The 16,684-nt window shown below is 48.3% G+C and overlaps 1 protein-coding gene across 4 annotated transcripts in view; it reads left to right on the top strand.

The window, feature by feature from the left end:
• Positions 1-16,684, top strand: part of PKP4 (plakophilin 4) — a 771,376-nt gene that overhangs the window by 451,748 nt on the left and 302,944 nt on the right. For all 4 annotated transcript variants that reach the window (XM_078681704.1, XM_078681705.1, XM_078681703.1 and 1 more), the window contains exon 8: positions 15,076-15,640. In XM_078681704.1, the coding sequence (XP_078537830.1) occupies positions 15,076-15,640 (565 nt within the window). The remainder of the gene's footprint in view (positions 1-15,075; positions 15,641-16,684) is intronic.

Raw genomic sequence — 16,684 nt, 5'->3', positions numbered from 1 at the left:
AGAGGCTGCTGGTTGCGCAGATTTTTGGCTGACCAATCCAGATATCCTAACCTGGCTCACCGACGCCGCACACATGGCGCGTACTTTCTCTGAACATGCACAGGTCCAGATTCGCCTCCCCCACTCCCCCGCAGTATGCATTTACTTGGCGACTCCCTCCAAACGCCCTCCGAGATACCGTCTTTAGTGCGGACATTCAAATTGCTATAACCAATTATTTTGACCTAAATACGGGGTCCGTTGACTCTGCTTCGGTACTCTGGGAAGGGTTCAAGACTGTCAATCGGGGTGAGTGCATCTCCAAATAGGCCGGCGTCCTTCGTTCCATCTGCACCACTCTTGCAAAGCTGGAGGCTGAAATAAAAGCTCTGGATGCCGCCCAGGCTGCACACCCCAGGCCTGAGACGCTGGCACTTATTCGCCAAAAACATACGGAGTTCTCTGAAGAAGCTGACCGAGAACTCTCCTTTTTGGGCAGGGAGGGTCGGGCTCGTCGTTTCGGCGAAGAAGACAGTCCGGGAAGGACTTTAGCAAACCTCTTACGCCCTCCACGTGCTGCTGCCTATATTACGGCTCGTAATGACGGGGGTTCGGCTAGGACTACCGCCTCGGAGGAGATTAAGTCCCGCTTTGTAGACTTTTATTCACAGCTATACTCTGCTGCTTCCCCCCAGTCACGGGAGACCTTTGACCAATATTTTGAGACTATTTCGTTGGTCTGGCTTGAGGATTACCATCGGGAATTTTTAGATGAGCCATTCTCTAGGGAGGGAAATAATCGCCGCCATCAGTGGCTTACCCCTAGCCTTGATGGTCTACCGGCCTCCTTCTACAAAACATATGCGGATCTCTTAGAACCACACTTGGCTGCTATGTATAATGAGTCCTTCGATAATGGCCTCTTCCCTCAGTCTCTTCGTTAGGCTATGATAACTCTGCTCCCCAAACCCGACAAGCCAGCCGACCGCCGCGATTCCTACCTCCCCCTCTCTTTAATTAACATTGACAATAAAAATGTTGCCAAATTGATCTCATCCCACCTTCTGCTACTCATGCCTCTCATTGCTCTTCCGGATCAATCTGGTTTAATTCAAGGCAGAGCTACCTCGCACAACCTCAGGACAATTTCTTCAGTTCTACACCAAATCAACCCCAACCTCCCCACGGTGGCTGCCCTGCTGGCCGCTACAAAGGCGTTTGACATGCTTGAGTGGCCCTTTTTATTCTATCTCCTACCACGCATGGGCTTCAGCTAAATATTCATACGCAATATAATGCTCCTTTACACCAGTCCTTCGGCACGTCTCTGCATCAATGGACAGATCTCCGACCCCATTAGCATTGAACACGGCACCCAGCAGGGGTGTCCTCTATCGCCCATGCTTTTCGCTATTGCGATGAAGCCCCTGGGTGCCAGACTCCGGCAGCACCACACTCAAAGGGGAATTGGTTTTTCAGCCCGCTCTCTTCTTGTCTCCATGTACGTGGACGATGTAACCTTGCATGTCCGTCATCCTCAGGAAAATCTCAGCCCCCTTGTCTGGGAAATCGTACGCTTTGGCGGACTTTCCGGTATTCAGGTAAACTGTAGCAAGTTTATGCTGTTTCCCTTGACTGATGCCACTAAGCTGTTCACACCAGACTTTCCGTTTCTGTGGGCCTCTGGTCCCACGCGCTATCTGGGCATCTGGCTGAGTAGGGATTTGGACGAACTGTGGAGATCCAACTTCAGGTGTGCAGTGGATTGGCTGGAGTCCAGGATTCTGACTTGGAGTCACCTTCTTCTATCTCTGGCCGGCCGAATCGCAATCGCCAAGATGGTGGTTTTGCCCAAATTCCTTTATCTGTTTTTAAACGTTCCCATCCCTCTCACTGCTCACTTTTTTCGCAAACTGCGCTCCGTAATCATTTCACTCCGTTGCATACGACAGTCTCACTCTCCCCATGTCTGTCGGAGGTATGGGCGCGCCTGATTTCAAGATTTATGCCTTATGTGCCCAGGCCAGTTTCCTGCATTTTTGGATCCATCCCACCCCTTATCAGCCACACATAGACGTTGAGACAGATATAGCATCCCCCTGGCCTCTGACCACGGCATTGTTTGCGCCGGCGGTGCGCCCGCGGGTTGAGTTGAACACAGTTGAGACACTGCGCTGGGCCTGGTCTGGCCTGCGCCGGCTCTCCAATCTTCCCTTACTCTCTGCTAACGCTATGCCGATTGTGCAACACCCTGATTTTCCTCCACTCCAACCTTCCTGCATGTCTAGGCATGCGGCACGCCTGGGTTTGCGGACGGTGACAGACTTGTATCCAGAGAACATTTTTTACACCCTTCCTGATCTGTCGGGCCCGCTGGATACGCTTTTATTTTACCAGCTGCGTGCTATCTGTCGGAAGCTGCATTCTACATTCCCTCAGCCCCCGTCCACAATGCCTGCTCTTGATTTCATGTATACATCCCCTACCCCACACAAATTAGTCACCAAATTATACGCCTTTACTCCAACGTCCACCTCCACCTCCATCTCTACAGATCTGGCGCGTGGGGCGCGGACCTTGGCATGGACATTGCGCAGGCTGACTGGCTATACTGCTGCAACCAGACGAAGAAACTAAACTGTCAACAAATTACCGGCTTTGACTGATAAATTTTAAGTATTTGCACAGACTGTACCGTACTCCTGCCCAGCTCCACAAACTCGATCTCATACCCAGTGACACTTGCATTGCTGCAATGCCCCCGCCGTGGACTTCGCGCATTTACCGTGGTTATGCCCTAATGTTTCTGAGTTTTGGCAGGCGGTATGTTCCGCTATCTCTGACATTACTAGCACTACGGTCCAACATGACCTGGTTTTGTTAAATTCTGTCCAGATGCTTCTCGCCACCTGATTGCGATGCTGCTGGTCCTGGCCAGGCGTAGGGTGGCCATGTGCTGGGGCCGTAGACCTGCGCCTAGGGTTGAGAGCTGGCTGGAGGACGCCTCTAGGTGTCAGACTTTGCTATTGGAATTCTGTGATTTATTACCTGCCAAGTCCCGTCCTGTTGACATTTGGGGTCCTTTGGTGACTTACCTCCACCCCCGTGCCCCTTCCAGCGGCGCTGCCTCTCCCGCGCTCCCCGCCAGCACCACGCCCGCGGCTGCCGCTGGTGCTGGTCAGTGATTGCCTTCCCCTCCTTTACTCTTCCCCCGTCCCGCGGTACCCACAACTGACGCTGTAGCCGAGTTTGTTACACCCCTGGGGGGAAGGACTCCCTGCGCAATAGTGTTGTGATTACAGTCTCACAATGATCCTGTTTTTTGCAGGGTGAAGTTGATTTACATCTCTAATGCTTGACTTGGAATATACTGCGTTAATTGAGCTGATATGTAGCACAATGTGTCTAATCTGAAGTTCCTCAATAAAGGTTTTGCAAAATTTTTTGAAAAAAGAAACCTAGATATGCAGCCAGTAGGTAATGCTGGTGATGCTGTAGAATGCATTAAAGTTACTGGAACTTACTTAAAAACTGCTGCCTGCTCTTCTGATACTATTCTGTCTAGTCGGGCTGATCAGCAGCACTGTCGCCCTGGCATCCAGCCCCTCCCAAAGGTCTCACAGTGTAGATAGATGTGGGTCAAATGTCTCCTGGTTTCTCCTTGCCAGGGTCTCCTCTGTTCCTTCGTCGGTGCCATTGGATGCAAAAAGAGACAGATCCATGGCCCTCTTCACCATTCATCTGGTGAGCAGCTCCGTGGAAGCGTATCCCATACAAGTGCACAGACAGCAGAGGGAAAGGGATGGCAGTGCAGGTGATGCTTTACCTTTGAAAATTCCTGCTGGTGTCAGGGTTTGCTGTCTGTGCACTTGTATGGAATACACATCTATACAGTGAACAGATAGCAAACCCTGGGCTATGATGCCAGCAGAAATTCCTATACAAAAGAAAAGCGTCACTTGCACTGGCCATCCCTTTCCCCCTGCTGTGCACATCTTCCTACTCCCACCCCATGATTAGGCAGCTAGAAACCCGGCTGAGACAGCTTCCCCGGCACACACACAGCCGCACCTGAGTACTTGACAGGTCTTTAAAAGACCATTTGCTTGTTGTGTTTTCACCCCTCCTTGGAGTTGGCGTGAGGTTTAAAAGAGGGGGTGAATGAGCGATTGAAGATGCCACGTGGTGATATGGATTGAAATCCAGCAACCTTACTAAAAAGTAAGTAAATAAAACAAACTTCTGTAATCGGCAGGCCTAAAACCACAGAGCAACAACTCTTGGAGCTTCCTACCACGAGTATGGCAGTGCCCCAGTGGTGTAACACCAAATGACTCACCCCCGCCCACACTCACAAACAGAATGTGATGAGGGGCCCCTTCGGTCTTCCTTGTCTGTGATTCATAGATCTTAGACAGGAGGGGGCCCCTGTAGAGCAAGCTCCCCTGTGCCTGCAGTGCCCTTCTCAGGGGCCCGCGAAGATGACCCCGACCCCTTTAAAGAGTGTCCTTTACGTTGAGTCTTTACATCCCGTAAATAAACATCACTATATCACACTTCTCACTTGATGTCACTCAATAGCGCCCGCATGAGACCGGTGCATCAATTAGCCTGTCAGCATCATGCAGCACTCGAGGCTTAAACAACGCTAATTATCTCTCTCTGGCAACGGAACATCTCTGGGGAATCCCGCGCGCTTAGAAGCAGAGGAAACTAGCGCCTAGATATCCCTTTCTGGAACTCTCCAAGGCACATGACTGGGCTCTGGACCCTAACCAGCAGGATATAACATCCCTGGTAAGGCGCCTTTTCGAGAAATACCGCACATCTCGTGCTCCCCTGAAAACCTGACGCTGGGGCTTTAAATTACCACGTGACCCGCTCACATCACATGATCTTCAGCACAGTTTTATAAGACATAGCTAGGTGATGGCTTTTAAAAAAGCTAGTCTTTGGGAATGAGAACCAATCCCCGGTGCTTGGTGCTTGGATTGGATGGAAGAGATAAACAAGTTCCTCTGGGGAGGGCTGTAATGACTTGCTTGAGGGCCGTAATGACTTGCTTCGCTTGCTTGAGGGCCGTAATGATTTGCTTCCCTTGCTTGGTGCCATTAGAGCGTTGGCTCACAGTAGGGGGTATTTTAATTTTCTGGTTACTCCCTTGGTACGAACGAACTCATATAGGGCAGTACAACGCTGCTTTGTTTCCATTTGGGCATAACGCTCACACATGAATTTAGTAGCAAACTGCGAGGCACTAGTAACAATGAGGCGTTTCCATGGCAGAGGGCAGTGCATGCCTAAGAAAAGCAGCGCTTTAAGCTCCACTAGAACATAAAGTTCACTCTCCAAACACACAGAAAGGAGCAAGTGCGATGATTCTCTCATGCACCTCTACATTGGCCACCTGACCCCAGTCACACGTGTCAACATTAATTTTTAACTCCTTCCTGCCAATCTACCCATTTCCATGGGCATCCGCAGGTGATGGGGGTAGGGGCAAGGAGGGGCGCTCCAGGGGGGGAGCAAGCGCCCCTCCTTGCCCCCACTTGCAGATGCCCATGCATGAGAACTTTTTCATTGGTCTTCTCTCTATCTTTACATGTAACTGGTGTATTTATAGAAAACAGGTCCATTGACGTGAAGACCTCTAGTGTGCTTGATAGATAACCGATGTTAATGATATTTGTTTTATCGACCTCAGAGGGATGGAAAGCTGAACAGCCCATTAAACCCGTGACCATAGGGTAAAACAAAGAGTTTGACAAAACCAATAGGTCTGGCAAAACACTTATAAGGTCCCAAAGGCGAGACCTATTGGCTATGCCAATGTTTGTTTGACTAATCTTTTTTTTTACTTTTGTCGATGTCTTTTTTGAGTCCTCGACTCCTGGTAGCATGAGGGATGTCCCTTCATCGGATCGGCATCAAGCCCTGCTACTCCTGTCACAAATTGATGTCCGTCATAGATCCACTCCTCGTGTGCCTCTGGTGCCTGGAGCGCGACCACAACCTGAAGTCACGGTCCATGAATCAGAAGTCTTTGCGGGAGCAGTCCCGAAAGCTCTTGGAGGCCTGGCAGCCCCCTCCTTGTCGTTAGAAGACCTGGTTGAGAGGAAGGTTCTTGGGACTGGTCGCGGAGCCACCACCACTCGTCATCGAAGTCTTCGTACTCCTCTGGTAAGTCGAAGTACAAGAAGAAGGCGAAGGAGCATCGTTGTTCTTCGCCTTCTCCCCGTCCATCGGCCAACGAGAGCGGGATCCGGAGCATTGTCGCTCTCCAGCTCCGTTTTCGGAGCCGGCCTCTGGGACAGCTGCGAGCTTCCTTCGCTTTCCCGGAGTGGAGTGTCCTCTGCCCAGCTTTGACCTTTTAACGGAGTGCTTCATTGCATCTTTGGGCAGTCTGCCGGGGCGCTTCCGGGCCCGTGTACTTGGCTGGGGGTCCTGGGTCTTGGCAACACTTGTGCAACAGTATCCCGGCCCCGGGCAACTCACTTTTCCTCTCCCAACACCCTACCCCTGAGAGCTTGGTGTTCCAAGCCTCGTCTTCTAAGGACACATTCCCTATTGCTTCCCCAGATAGGGAATCAAGAAACTGGACCATCTTGGGAAGAAGAGGTTTTCTTCCGTCAGCTTAGCTCTGTGGTCGGTGAACACTGCATGCCTCTTGGGCCGTTATACTCATACAGTGTGGGATACTGTTGCACAAGTGTTGCCACAGTGCTCGGAGGAGGCCTGGGCCATTGTCAGCCGTGCAGCGGCAGAGGGTCGAGACGCGGCTACGTTCTCCATTTGGTGTGGGCTGGATACCGCCGAGATTCTGGGTAGAAAAGTTTCCACGTCAGTAGCCTTTAGGTGCTATACCTGGTTGAGGACGTCTGGTTTATCTGGGGATGTCCAATTCACCCTTCTGGATATGCACTTTGATTGCTGTCACCTGTTCGGTGACAAGTTGGACTCTGCGCTTGAGCGCTTTAAGGATTCCAGGGCTACAGCCAGATCCTTGGACCTCAGGACAACCCCTCGTCCCACGCAGTCTGCCTTAAGCCTCTTTCGTGATTACGGAAGGGGTAACCCACCACGTTCCACCCAATCTGGCCACAGGGCCGCGCGCACTACCCAGCCTCTGCTGGGCTGCAGACGTGTGACCCAGCGATGCATGTCTGGGGGCCAGATGGTGGGCCAGTCCACCCATACCCCCTGTAGCAGCCTCCAAACCCTCCTAGACTAACCTTCCAGGGCCACCAGAGGCCAGTGGCCGGCAGAATTCACCATCACCTCCCCCACTGGCAAAACATCACGTAGGACAGCTGGGTTTTGCAGATAGTCCAAAGGGGCTAATCCCTCCCCTTCAACACTACCCCTCCCTCCATGTCACCAGCACTCTATCGCATATTGGAATATCACTTGGCCCTTCTCCGCCAGGAAGTTGCAGCTCTTTTGGCCAAGGGAGCTATCGAAAACATCCCTGTGCAGAAGTAGGTCGTGGTTGTTACTCCAACTACTTTCTGGTGCCCAAGAAGGACAAAGGCCTGCTGACATGTCTTAGACCTCTGGGCCCTCAACTGCTTCCTCCAGAAGGAGAAGTTCAAAATGCTCACGTTGGCTAGGGGCCTGTCTGCCCTCGATCCCGGAGACTGGATGTTAGCGTTGGACTTGCAGGACGCCTATTTCCACATCCCTGTCCTGCCAGCCCACGGGCGTCACCTACGGTTCACGGTAGGCCACGAGCATCTTCAGTTACCATGCTCCCCTTTGGCCTTACCAGCACCCCTCGGTTGTTCACGAAAGTAATGGCGGTGGTTGCAGCTCATCTGTGCAGATCAGGGGTCCCAGTCTTCCCCTATCTCGATGACTGGCTGCTGAAGGCGGGCTCGCCCCAGGCTGTCATCTTCCACCTCCAGACTATGGCGTACCTCCTGCACTCGCTGGGGTTCACTATCAATGTGCCAAAGTCACACCTGATTCCCTCTCAGAAGCTCCTTTCCATCTGAGCAGTTCTGGGTACAGCGCAGTTTCAGGCTTATCCTCCAGAGCAGCTAGTCCGGGATATTTGGGCTATGATACCGATGTTTAAGCCTCTATCCCGGATTTAGGTGAGAATGACCCTGAGGCTGCTGGGCCTCATGGCTTCCTGAATACTGCTGGTCGAACATGCCAGGTGGCATATGCGGGCTCTGCAGTGGGACCTGAAGTTCCAGTGGGCACAGCATCAAGGGAATCTGTCAGATTGTGTCCAGATCTCAGAGGGCACTGCACAACAACTGCTGTGGTGGCTCAGGAACCAGGATTGGGTCAGTGGCAGATCCCTCTCCCTTCCCAAACCAGACCACACTGTGGTGACAGATGCATCTCTTCTGGGATGGGACGGCCACATGGGAGAGGCGGAGATCAGAGGCCTCTGGTCTCTGGCGGAGTCCGGGCTTCACATTAACCTTCTAGAGCTCCGGCCGATTCGTCTTGCACTGAAAGCATTCCGTCCCTCTGTCTGGGAAAGAGTAGCGCAGGTATTCACGGACAACACCACCGCTACTGTTGTACTTCAACAAACAAGGCTGGGTGGGGTTGTGGACCCTACGTCAGGGGGCCCACCACCTCTGGACATGGCTAGACCATCAGGGCATATACCTGGTGGTTTAACACCTGTCGGGTTCTCTGAACACCAGGGCGGACAAACTCAGCCGCGGGTGCATGATGGATCACGAATGGCATCTTCACTCAGGTGGTGCAAGGTCTCTTTCGACAGTGGGGAGAGTCTTGGTTAGAAGTATTCGCCACCTAAGAGAAGGCGCAATGTCAACAATTCTGCGCATTGGAATTTCCAAGGCGGCACGCGCTTGGCGATGCTGTTGTACGCCTTTCCGCCTATATCACTTTTCCCCAGAGTGCTGAAGAAGATCAAGCACCCGGGCCCAAGTCATTCTTGTGGCTCCAGATTAGGCACGATGAGTCTGGTATCCCGAGCTGCTCAACATTGCCATCGATCCTCCGATTAGACTGCCTCTTCTGGAGGATCTTCTATCACAGCAGCAGGGGACGGTCCTCCACCCAAACCTGTCCAGTCTCCACCTCCTTGCGTGGAGATTGAGCGGTGGCAGTTGACGTCTTTCGGCCTGCCTCCCGAAGTCTGTGACGTGATCTTGGCAGCCAGGCGTCCCTCCACTAAGACGATATACGCCTGCCGGTGGAACAAATTTGTGGCATGGTGCAAAGCAAAGGCTGTGGATCCCCGTTCTGCCCCTCTTTATGAAGTACTCTTGTTCCTTCTCTTTAGCCCAGCAGGACTCTGCTCTGGGAACTATCAAGGGCTATCTTTCAGCCATCTCTGCCTTCCTTCTGCTACCAGATCAGCCTTCTCTTTTCAAGTCCCCGGTAGTTAACCGTTTCTTAAAAGGCTTAACCGGTATTTTCCTCCAATCCCCTTTGTTATGCCTCAGTTGGACATGAATCTTGTCCTTACCTTTAATGTGCACTCCCTTTGAGCCACTTCATAACTGTCCTTTAAGACTCTTGCCTCTTAAGACTGCTTTCCTGGTAGCCATCACTTCTGCCAGAAGGGTGAGTGAGCTCCAGGCCCTTCCTTCCAAACCTCCTTTCCTGTCTGTCCATCTGGACAAGGTGGTTCTCAGGACCCATCCATCCTTCCTTCCTAAGGTGGTCACTGCCTTCCACATTGGGCCGACCATCACTTTGCTCACCTTCATTCAGACTCCGCATCCTTCTAAGGAGGAAGGGAGGCTCCACCATCTGAATGACATCTGTCAGGCAGCCACGTGGGCATCACAGCACACAGTCGCCAAACACTACTGCCTGGACAGCCAAGTCCGGAGTGACTGCTTCTTTGGCCGTTCTGTTCTCCAGGACTTTCTGGGGTGATCTTGGTACGCAGACCCACCACCGGGTTTGGAATTCCTGGGGTATCTATTCTAAGGTGAGGAATCTATAACTAACGTGTTTGTTTCAGATGCACAAGTTACTTACCTTCGGTAACGATATATCTGTAAGAAGCATTAGTTAGTTATAGATTCCTTACCGCCCCACCCATCCTCCCCGTTCTGCGAACTGATTTCTAGGGTTGAGGACATCTTTCAGGGTCCTAGTTTTGTGCACCAGTGGTCAGTGTCTTGCATGGCTATCCGTTTCTGGCGCGGAAAGTCGTATACAGAACTGACGTCAGCGCGCGAGGCCGACTTCTAAGTAGCTGCCACGACACCAACGATGGACGCGGAGCCGACCGGCACCACCTTCCGACACGCAGAGGTACTGCTGATGAAAAAACTTTCAGGATTCAGTCTGACGCCTGTGGGTAATTCTAAGGTTAGGAATCTATAACTAACTAAAGTTTCTTACAGAGATATCGTTACCAAAGGTAAGTAACTTGTGCATCTGGTAGTTGGAGAAACAATTTGTGTACATTGCAATTACTGAAATCTGGCATTTGAAGGCAAATTTGGTCTTTTCAGAAAAAGACAAGCTGGTCTTTGGGAACAAAATGATCCTCTTCCCTAAGGAAAAAAAAAAATCTAGGGCGGGGGGGGAAAGCAGACATTTTTTCACAAAATGGGAAACAAATGTTTTAGAGATATTGTGTTTTTATTTGCAAGAATGTAAAAACTTGGATTTTCAGGTTAAACACATGTATTTTAAGAAAAATATATGCTTTTTCAGTTGAGCCTAGTCAACGCATGCGCTGCTCTGCAAGGCATGCTGTATTAGAGTATGTAGTTGAAGCTCCGCCCATATTTTTCATTGGCTTGTGCCATTGTCCTATGTAAATGCTGGCTTCTGATTCTTTAATAGGCTTCTTCGTCCTTTTTAGTACTGCCTTGTCTTCATTTGTACCCTCCCATGAGGACTAGCCCTTTTACTTCTGTTTTTACACGGTTATCTTATTTAGTATGTAAGCACTATTTTATTTAATGAGTTTCTCCTACTGCAGGCACGACATGCTTTCCTGCAACATTCAATGCGCCATGCGCGCCTTCATTTTCCAAGCAGCCCAGGACAATGGCGGCTGCTTCTTTGAAATGAAATGGGTCTTGCATTTTCAAGAATTTCAGCGATTGGCATTGTAAATGACAATGCCTGTTATTTATGTGTTAATGATCAAAACAGATAAATGAAAGGCATTGTCGTTTACAATGCCAATAGCTTAAACTCTCGCGAATGCGAGACCTTTTGCATTGCAAATTCTTGTTTGCTGGTAGATGCCTTTATTTGGAACAACACAACGTAAAGAGGGGGGACGGGGAGCTACTTGGAAAAATAAATGTCCGGTACCGATGCTCCCAAGGACCAACGTCGTACTCACTGAGGGGTAGCTGTTCCTGAAAGAAAGGAAGACAACCTATGCTGGTTGAGTAGAGGTGTAGGTGTGATCTCTCAATGCAGATGGATCCAGATGCAGGTGGTGAAATTACTCCTTTTGGAAATAGTGCCCTCACAAACCCTTGTGGGTGTCTTGCTTCATCATAGGGCGTTTCTCCTTGTGGGGGTGGCGCAGCTGTCCCCCGCAGTCCCCGCGAGAGGGCTAGTTTTTGGGGGTCTTTTAAAGGAGACACCGCAGTTGTGCATGTGGGTGGGTGGGCATAGGGAAGGGAGTGGGTGAATTAAATATACCTTTACCCCTCAGTGAGTACGGCGTTTTTTTTGGTAGACATGATATTCACAAAGATATTTGTCCATAGCAGTTTGGCATCCACATGAAATAGCCCTTATTATGAATATTTGGAAATTCATAATAAGATTCCATGCACACATACAAACATTTTTGCGTCCGTAAATCTACTCCTCAAAGTAGGAAGTGGGCGTTGCAAGGCAGAAATGCCCTGAAGATTTGTGCATGCAAAGGCTTACTTTTTTGGTTCACCAACTCCTTCCTTCCCAGCCTCAAAATGGTAAAAGGAATTTCTCAAAGTAAAAAAAAAAAAAACTTTGGCTGTGAAGAAATAAAGTACAATTGTGCACGTGACGATCTTTAGCACTTGTCCTAGCAGTTAAACATGCACAACAGCCATTATGTTGTCATAGGTACGAATTCACAATGTTTTCCATCAGTAGTCCTTAAAATAGACAATTGGTAGAGATTTCCAGGAACACTTTTAGAAATTGTGAATTGCTAAAATTCAGAAATCTCCACATATGCGAGGTCAGAAACCTGCAGGTGCAGATTTACTTTGTTAATGAATCTAGATCCATGAGATTTATAACAAAAATAGAACATTACCAAATATTTCTGGTATTTGAACAATTGTTTAGATTTATTCAACTATGGGTACTACTGATTTTGTGAAATCATTTCCTTTGTGTTGAAAAGCACTGCAGCTATGGCTTTCATGACTTAAGTGGTGACATGTCTTCATCTAGTTGACGAGTATTCTTCATTAACTGTGCGATTACTTAAATTATTTACATTATAAAACACATGAACAACACCACCCTTCCAACCACCCTTCCCCCAGGAGCAACTCGGTTTTCAGCTTTAAAATAGCCCCATGGCTACATGGGCTCTATTTACTACTTATGTCCCTTTAAAACTTCAATTTAAAAATGAGTTAAAATATTGGGTCACCACCCTTTCACACTTTTACTCCTGTAAGGATCAATGGTCATATAAAAATCCAACAGGGTCATTCCCTTCAAGATTTCAATTTTCATTAATAAAAGTTCTTAGTGTGTCCCCTAGTGGGCCCCATGTTCACTTTATGATCCCAGTGTCTGCGGAAAACCCCTGGGTTAGGTGACAACTGACAGGGTTAGGGCGCCAGATGATTTTCATTTCGGAATGACAGGGACCCTGAAATCTGTGGCCTGTTGATTGGAATCAAGTGAAATTCTAATTTGATGGAAAAACTTGCCAGCTCTGACCAGTAAACAAGTTGTGGTTTCTAAAAAGCACCATTCCGAGGCCTCACTGCAAGTTCTGAGGCCCTTGTCCCTTAGGGCCGGGCTCAGCAAACGACGACGATCACTGGCCAGCTTTGGGCAACTGCGTAAAAGATGTAGCCGGGATTCTCTCCGTGGTAATTGCATAACCAGCAGGAGATGATGTTGTCTGTCCATGCCCATTTTGTGTTTAAATCTGAAATCTTGAGGGCAGTGAGGCGCAAGCACAGAATTTTCTTTCTTGCTTGGGCTCAGAGTGAGTCTCGCATATATGGTTGAACTTTCCCAGGAGTATCTGACTTATCCAGGGCCAGTGTGAGGAAGTTGTACCAGAGTGAGGATCGATCCAGTTCAAACGAGATAGTCTGGACTTGGCGCTTCACAGCTTTGGCCCAGGCAGAGAAAGGAATTTTGAGAAGGGGCATGCTCTTTGCCTCGATTTTTTGTTGGTCTATTGCTTGATCCAACGAAGGGTGCTAGGGGAACCCTCTGCCCTGAAAATTAGTTTTAGAAAATATTTAAGATTGTTTTCAGGTGCTTTCAGTGCTCTGATGTAATATTTTGTTAGGTTCCCCTGTATTGCCAGGTCCAGTCTGTTCAGTCCTATTTCCAGCCTTAGCCTGGTGTTTCTTGCTTGTCTGGGAGCTTGTAGCATGGTTTTACAAGTTTTTATCTGAGCCACATTGTTGACTTTCTCAAGTGCTCCTAGGAAGGCTAAGTAAGTGCTGGAATTAGTTTTGCCCTAAGTACAGTCAGCATGGGTTCTATAAATGGACTTACTAGGTGATGACTTAGACGTCTGAGTGACAGAATTATTTTGTTAATTCTCGGTGTTAACTCCTTTGTGTTTAGCTGATGTGGCCCTCTCCGTCACCCATACCCCCAAGTAATTGTAGGATGTAGCTGTCCTGATTTGGTGCTCACCCAAAGGCCATATTGCTTGTTTTTTGTGAGGTTGCTTATCAAAGATTACCATCTTGGTCTTGCTCTCATTGATCTGCAGGCTGTTTTCCCTGTTGTACACTGCAAGACTATTTAATGCTCTTTGGAGCCCCACCGTAGTGTGGTCCATGACCACTGTATCGTCCGCATACTGGAGGATTCCCAGGGTCAATTTGCCCAATCTCGGTGGTACTAGGCTGGCGTCTTTCAAGGCTGGCCTTAAGTCTGCCGTGTACATGTTAAATAGTAGGGGGTGGGGGGGGGGCAGAAAACATCCCTGCTTTAGCCGGGTGTTAGTTTTGATTCTTGGTGTTACGATTGTTGGACTTAGTTTAACCCGGACCCATGTTCCCCCAAGATTTGAGTTTTGCCCATAACCGTCTTCGATTGACTCTGTTGAGGCCGTGGAGTAGTCTATGAAGCAGCAAAACAAGGGCTGCTTATTACTCAATACAGATTGCTTTGAGAGGTAAGAGAGCGCTAAGATGTTGTCCATGGTGGAACTATTTGCCCTGAAGCCAGTCTGAAAAGGCGGGAGGATACCCTTCTTGTCTGCCCAAGCCTCTAGGTCCCTTAATAATAGGCAGGTTTAAACCTTAGCTTCAATATCGAGCAGGGCTATGAGCCTATAGTTGGCAGGGTTCGAATGGTCTCCTTTCTTGTGTATTGGAAATAAGACCGAGCCTTTTCAGGATTTTGGTAAAATTGCAGTGAAAAATGAATGATTATTGAGCGGGGTGAGGATGGATGCAAAAAATGATGGAGCGGATTTGAAGACTTGGGCGGTAATGCCATTTAGGCCAGGGGCCCTATCTGTTTTTATCGCCCTAATGTACCTAACAGTCTCCTCCACTGTATAAGTGACGGGCTGACTGGGCACTGTAATTTCTTTCTGCGCACTCTGAGTTTTAATGGTTACAGCTGTAGCCTGCGACCACTCGGAGCTGGGGGAGCCCACCTTGTTTGATGTCTTAGCCTATGGGTTTGCTGTAATATCAGAGCTATGACTGTTCTATTAGTCAGTAAGGGCTCTCTATAGCTTCAGTGGTATTCGCGCTGTCTAAGATATGAGATTACAAAATGTTGTAATATTTAGTTTTCGTAACCTGCCCATTTTGAGCAGATTCTCAAGGCTTGAATAGTAATTAAAAGGGAATGGAAGATATAAGTAAAGGAAGAATATCTTGATCTATGATGATAAATTAATGCGTGGAGTCATTAAAACTTGAAGTCATTCTTTGTGTTTTTTGTTCCATTTCTTTTTAACAGCCATCAGTGAATATTGCAGCCAGCCGAGCCATGAGACGTGTGAGTTCAGTTCCAGCTAGACCACAATCTCCAACCTATGTTGTGGGCACAGGGATTTCTCCATCAAGGGGATCATTGAGAACTTCTTTAGGCAGTGGATATGGTTCTTCAGTCACAGATTCCCGACCTCTTAATGCAGCCAATGCATTTTCCTCCACTACGTTACCTGCTCAGCGGCCTGCATCTCCATACACTACACAAAGATCACCAGCAGCTGTGCGACGGATTAGCTCTGTCCCTACAAGGCAGTCAAGTAGCACCAGTGGCGTAACCTCACCGTACAAAACATATGGGTCATCTGGAAGAATTGGCTCACCCCTTACTTTAAGTGATGCACAAGAGAACATAAATAGCCCATCTCAAGCCCAAGTGGGATCTTCTTCGTCTCCGAAACGCTCTGGTATGACTGCAGTGCCGCAACATTTGGGGACTTTACAGAGACCTGTTCATGACATTGATCAATATGCACAACAACAGTATGACATCTATGAAAGAATGGTCCCATCTCGTCCGGATAGTCTTACAGGTTAGTATAACGCTCATGTTAAAAAGGCAGCAGCGTGTTGTATTGAGTCGTGCAGGTTGAAAAATGTGTGATGTAATTTTGTTTATTTTTATATCACATATTCCTTACATACTGTCTTTCAAAACATTGCAGGGATATGTCTCAGGAAAACCAGAGAGGAAAAATGGAACATAAGCCTGAAAAAGGGTCTAAAAACCAGGGGGAAAGCTGAAGGGTCCATATTTAGTTAGAATTACCCTAGAGCAAAGCCTGTGGTTCAACTGTTTGGACACCATTCTCGCAGTCACCCCATGATATATTAGTGATCAACATTTAATTTATTTGTAGAATCTGTTATGGAGGATGTAATACAGTTGTTTTCGAATGTACAATAACTGATTATTTTATGTACCAGCTTGGCGACAGTTTAAGTCTTGAAGTACACTAAACAAAGAACACACCCTTGTTTTAGGTCTAGGTTCTGGCTCAAAGAGTTAACTCCAGAAAGTGAAAAGGCAGGTTGAGTGCTCAAAAACATATTGCCCTTTGGGTAGTAGTTACAACCACATCGGGGGGGTTACATCTTTTTGTTAAGAGGGTGGTCCTAATCATTCGAAAAGCTCTAGGATACATGACTTTAACAATGTGTAATTCAGTGAGGCAGCTAATTGTAGTCCAAGGATGGAGGAAGGATCCATAAAGAGACCATTCCAGGCTTGGCAGCTGTAAAGGCTTTCTTGGAGACTTTTGCTTTCTGCCTGCAAAATTGAACATCACTTGGTGCTAGTTGCCTACTGGGACTCCTCACTTCCTCAGCAAAGATGCTCCTGTTTTAGTGAGTGTGTGAGCTATGCTGATCTCTGGACTGTTGTCAGCTGTCTTTGTGTTTTGTTTATTAAACCATGTTGTGCAGGATTGACTGGCTCCATCACTTTTCGAGTAAGTACAGACTTATTGTTTACGTCCAATTAGTGGCTGTAACTGTTAGGAAAGAATTAAAATAGCCTAAAAACAGAAAAGCAAATAAGAATAGTAGAGACTGTGTATATCAGACTACAGGAAACA

Source organism: Lissotriton helveticus, chromosome 3_1 (genome assembly GCF_964261635.1).
Source record: "Lissotriton helveticus chromosome 3_1, aLisHel1.1, whole genome shotgun sequence".
In the NCBI taxonomy this organism is placed as follows: domain Eukaryota; kingdom Metazoa; phylum Chordata; class Amphibia; order Caudata; family Salamandridae; genus Lissotriton; species Lissotriton helveticus.
Note: the sequence above shows the minus strand (reverse complement) of the source record. Positions and strands in the feature narration are given on the sequence as shown.